Source organism: Pediculus humanus, genomic scaffold (genome assembly GCF_000006295.1).
Source record: "Pediculus humanus corporis 1103172108285 genomic scaffold, whole genome shotgun sequence".
Taxonomy (NCBI): domain Eukaryota; kingdom Metazoa; phylum Arthropoda; class Insecta; order Psocodea; family Pediculidae; genus Pediculus; species Pediculus humanus.
Window position 1 is genome coordinate 268,790 of NW_002987854.1, and position 5,158 is coordinate 273,947.

General features: G+C 33.7%; 1 protein-coding gene across 1 annotated transcript; it reads left to right on the forward strand.

Annotated features, from left to right (window-relative positions):
- Positions 1 to 1,150: 1,150 nt before the first annotated feature.
- Positions 1,151 to 4,096, forward strand: Phum_PHUM524540 (uncharacterized protein; the record flags this gene model as incomplete). Its single annotated transcript, XM_002431342.1, has 7 exons — positions 1,151 to 1,588; positions 1,784 to 2,012; positions 2,100 to 2,195; positions 2,358 to 2,723; positions 2,937 to 3,143; positions 3,255 to 3,713; positions 3,900 to 4,096. The coding sequence occupies 7 exons, from the start codon at positions 1,151 to 1,153 to the stop codon at positions 4,094 to 4,096; spliced, it is 1,992 nt and encodes a 663-aa protein (XP_002431387.1).
- Positions 4,097 to 5,158: the final 1,062 nt, after the last annotated feature.

Genomic DNA, 5,158 nt, shown 5'->3' on the forward strand with positions numbered 1-5,158 from the left:
GATAAATCGATAAATCGTTTTTAATTTATTACATTTTTTTTTACCACACACAAACACACACGAAACGATAAAAAATTCGTTTTGTTTTTTTTTTTACAAGAGAAAGGAAAAGAAAAATAATCGTAAACGTACACACACATTTATACGTCATTTCCGGTTTAAAAATCGAATCTCGAATCATCGATAATTCACGATTTTACAAAATTAACTTTTTACAAATTAAATAAAAAAAAAAGAAAATGTCAAGTAGTATTTTTTGAATATCCTTCGATATAAAATAAATCTTATTAATATAACATCTGCCGCCACGTGGTGTAATATCATTATTATTTTTATTATTATTATGTGAAAAGTTTTTCGACCGGAAGTTGTTGTTATTAAAAATATTAAATTTCTCTCACGTGTTTTTGTATTTAAATATATTACGCCATTTATCAAATAAACGCGTACGCCTCGAGTTGTTATAAATAAAATAATGATAATGATTTTTTTTACAGAACCGGACTCGGTAGTCCAGATAGTCAATATGGATTTAGCAGTGCTCCATCGGGTGTCGATACAGCACCATATACAGTTTTAGATCCGAGAACATCAAACGGATTGCCACCTCCTTGTACAGAAGTAAGCAAAAGAAAAAAAAACGTTTTGGTTTTATTTTAAGAAATCACAAACTTACGATTTTGTTTTTGTGACAGGCATTGCCAGGTGCGGATATAACCGACGGTGGATTTTATTCATGGGGTCCACCTCCCCCCTACGCATCAAATAGAAATTCAGCAAATAATTCTCCGGCTAGGAGATCCCTTGGTGAATTATTACAACACGTATCACCCGTTAGAAGAGGAGATCATGTGTCACCTGTAAGAAACGTTCATCACGTTCATCGTCATCATGTACATCACACAAGACGTTGCGGATCATCGCCACGACAGGTACGGACGTAACAGGTTTTCTTTCGATTTAAAAAAAAAAATTGTTTTAAAAACACAAATTATTACAGGTTTCAAACAATCCGAGAAATCAAACGGATTTTTATAACAACAAAACAATGAATTCGAGAAACGCAATCGTTCAACAGCAACAATTACACCACCAACAACCACAACAACAACAACACCAACAACAGCAGCAGCAACAACAACAACCTGGAATGAACACTCTATGGAACGGTAGCCTATCATCGACTCACGGTTTGTTTAAAATTTTACCAAATAAAGACGATTATGAAAATATTTACGAAACGGAAACTATAAACAATCAAACAAACGGATTCAACACACTTCCGATATTGAAGAAAAAAAATCAAACGAGACTCAACGAAGTTTTCACAAACGAACCATTTACAGCGTATTTTTTTTCATCCGCGGAAAATTTAGGTTGTTCGACGAGCAACATACAAAACGATAATGCGACGATGGTAAATGATAATCTACCACCGAGAATTTATTTAACCGGAAATCAAATAAACAAAACAACCGCAAACAAACAATGTACGGAAGTGCAAAATAATTCGTCTCATCTCATCGGTAGAACGGATGGAGATGTGACGCAACACTTGAAATCATCTTACGATGAAGAACCGCACGTGGTCGTTGGTGGTGGTGGTGGTGGTGGTAGCAGTGGCACCAACAGAACGACGAGACCCATACCTAGAGCCCCCGACAAAAATACGTCACTCGTTAAAAAATTATTCGTTAATTGTTCACCGACGAAACAAAAAACAAGAATAAATCAAGACCATAAAAATTCTTATTTACACGAGAATAAGAAAATTTTTATGCAGCAACAACAACAACAAGTACAAAAAAAAACAAATTTGAAAAAAATAAACGATAAAGATTATTCATCTTCTCCAGAATCTGAACAAACGGAAAACGTCATCACTTTTCACTACAGGGTTGGCATTCCAAGATCCCCAAACATACAAAATTTCAATAAGTTTTCCGATAAGGATGTCGATTCGTGGCAGGAAGGAAATAGTAGGAGAAGATCCGGTGATGATGTTGAAACACGTGCAACACCGATCGATAAAACCGAATCCGACATTTTACAACACGTAACTAATAATAATAATAATAATAGTAATAGTAATAAAATAGGGAAAAATACAAAAAAATATTTTTCATCGAAAGATTCGGAATTATTACAAAAACACAATAGTTTAATAAAAGAATTTAATAAAACTTTAGATTCTGGTAAAAATATAAAATATAAAAACAATAGTAGTAATAATAATAATAATAAAATTGATATAAGAAAAACGGGAAACGGAATTGAAAATACCGGATTTCAAAACGTCGATGAAACAACAACAACAACAACGGCAACAACAGCAACAGCAACAACATCGGTACAAGAAATAAAAAATCGTTTTAGTAAAAATTACAACGATAGTTTTTCATCTCGTTTTACCGGAAGTTACACGTCACAAAATCACGATTCGAGATTATCGTATACAATTAGCGAACCACACGGAAACGACGAATATTTACTCACCGGAAATTTAAAAACAAACGAAAACGAATCCGACGTTTATTTCGGCGATATATCAAATTCGAGTTGTTACGGTCCCGAATCTCTCATGCAAGATGACGTCATAGATAATGATAATACGACGAGATTCGCAACAAACAATGGTAGATCCTTTCTTAACAAACAAAATTTAAAAATGATAGAAAACGATGATGATGATGAGGAAAACGGAGGAGGAAGAATCAATTATAGTGAAATACCATTGGAATACGATGACCAATCAAATTATAAGAATCGCCGTGATGGCGACGATGATGATGATGATGATGATTACAACAATCGAAATCAAATGTTATCAAGACACGTGAGAACAAACAACAATTCGTATTACGATTCGAATGTGGAAAAAATATCGAGTCAGGATTTCGGACAGAATTCTTCGAAACGGAAACATCATGGTAAAGCTCATCACAGGCAGTCATCATCCCCTTCTCCAGGTGGAGTCCTGAACTTAAAATATTTTACGTCACCTTCCGTCCGAGGCCTACAAGATTCTGAACGAATGATGGAATCGACAAATTCGAACGACGAATTGTCATCCAGTACGAGCATGACGGCAGATTCTGGAATATCATCCGGTAAGAATTACTTATCGAGAGGATACGATAACGGTTATCGTACAATCGATTGCGATATTAACGATAGCGAATCGAATAATCGAAATTTATTATCGAGAGAAAAATATTTAAATAATAATAATAATAATAAAATCAATACAACAGGATTTGATAATTTAGGAACTTTTGCTCATCCCCTTTTTCAAAAACCAAAAGTTTTACCGAGGTTAAATACTCGTTACGCGGATCCCGAGGGAAAAAAAGATGTGGGAAATTCTACGGAAACGACTACTACTATTCCCGGAAATAACGAATTGGATACGAAAAAAAAATTTTTAGGAAAAGTTAAAAAATTTGTCGAAGATGTCGATATAGGATCGAATCAATTGTTGAGCACATGTAATTTAACGTTGAGTTCGAGGTACATGACAGGAGAAGACGGTCATCAGTTTGTTAATAATTCAAATAAAAACAATGATGACGAAGAGGAAAGAATGAGGGGGAACGACAAAGAAGAATATGGGGACGGTATGAGTTTATCATCGGAATCGACGAAGACGACGACGACGACGGGGAATAATAAAATAATCGATTCGACAAACGGAAATCACGGTTACAACAACGGTAAAAGTTCCAGGTACGGACAAAACAAAGAAAGATTTAGTAATTTTTTAGCACCGGACGCACAATACGAATACCAAGAAAATTACAAATTGGAACAACAGCAACAGCAACAGCAACAACAGCAAAAGCAAAAATCTCAACAAAACGTCCAACAGCAAAACGTTAGAACGAAACCACCGATTTCAGCGAGACCGTTACACTTACAAGAAGATTTATCGAAAAAATTTTCAAAATCTGAAAATTTACTACAAGTTCAAGGTGCGAGCGGAGGCAGACAAACCTGTGACGTAATACGTCCGAATATAAAAAGGAGACGAAATATTTTAGACGTGACGGATGTTGTGAAGGACGTTGAAATCGGAATTCATTCGGTCAACGTTTAAATTATAGTTTTTGTGACGTCATTCACGAGGGAAAAATTATAAACATTTTTGAACGCGCTCAAATTTGATGTCGTTTTGTGTGTCACGCGGCAAACATTTGCAACACACGCTAGTAACACAAATAATTTGTTGTGTTCGGTTGTTTATCGTTGTTTTTCTTTTCTTTTTTTTTTTTTTTATTGTTAATGTAAAGGAAAAAAGGAAAAAAAGGAAAAAAAAAAGTTTTTCATTTTTGTAGACATTTAACAAAAAAAAAAAAAAAAAAAGAAAAAATTAATTACGACAAGTAAAAAAAAAATTAGTATGATTTTTAAATGATAATTATTTTTCTTTTTGTGTGTGTGTGTGTGTGTCCTTAAATTGAAATCCTAAATTAATTATTAGTGACGTCACAGGTTTTTTAACGTTAGTAATCGGTAACGGTTCTGTTTAACCTTTTAAAAAAGTTAAAGTTAAAGAGATAGTAAATGTGAAAGATACAAACAGAAGAAAAGAAAAAGAGGAGAGGGAAAGGGATAGGAATGAAATGTAGGATAAAAAAACGGGAGGTAAGAAGGAAGGGGGAAAAAACGGTGAGGGAGAGGGGAGAAGAGGGGGAACCGAAACAAAATTAAATTTATTATTATTAAAAAAAAAAAAAGAGAAGAGAAGAAGAAGAAGAAAATTACATCGACAGCAAAACCAATTAATTTATTTATTATATTTTTTTTTTTTTTCGAAAATGAATTCAAATTTATTTTATATTAAAAAAAAAAAAAGCGGAAACGGAAACGGAAAAAGAAAAAAAAATAAATTCCGTAAAATCCTCCGGAGGCTCAAAATAAAATTTCAAAATCGGCCATCAATGGATGGAGAGATTCGAATTTTTTTTTTTTTTCATAGGAAATAAAAATTCATTTTTTTTTTTTGCTTTTCTTCTTACCCCCTCCCTCATCCCTTTTCTCTCCCCCCATCTCCCTCTTCCTCTTTCGCGTTTCTTTCATTTACCCCCCCCCCTATCGCCCTCCTCTAAAGCATTCAAAAATAAAAAATGAAAAAATATTCATCACAAAACACAATCTA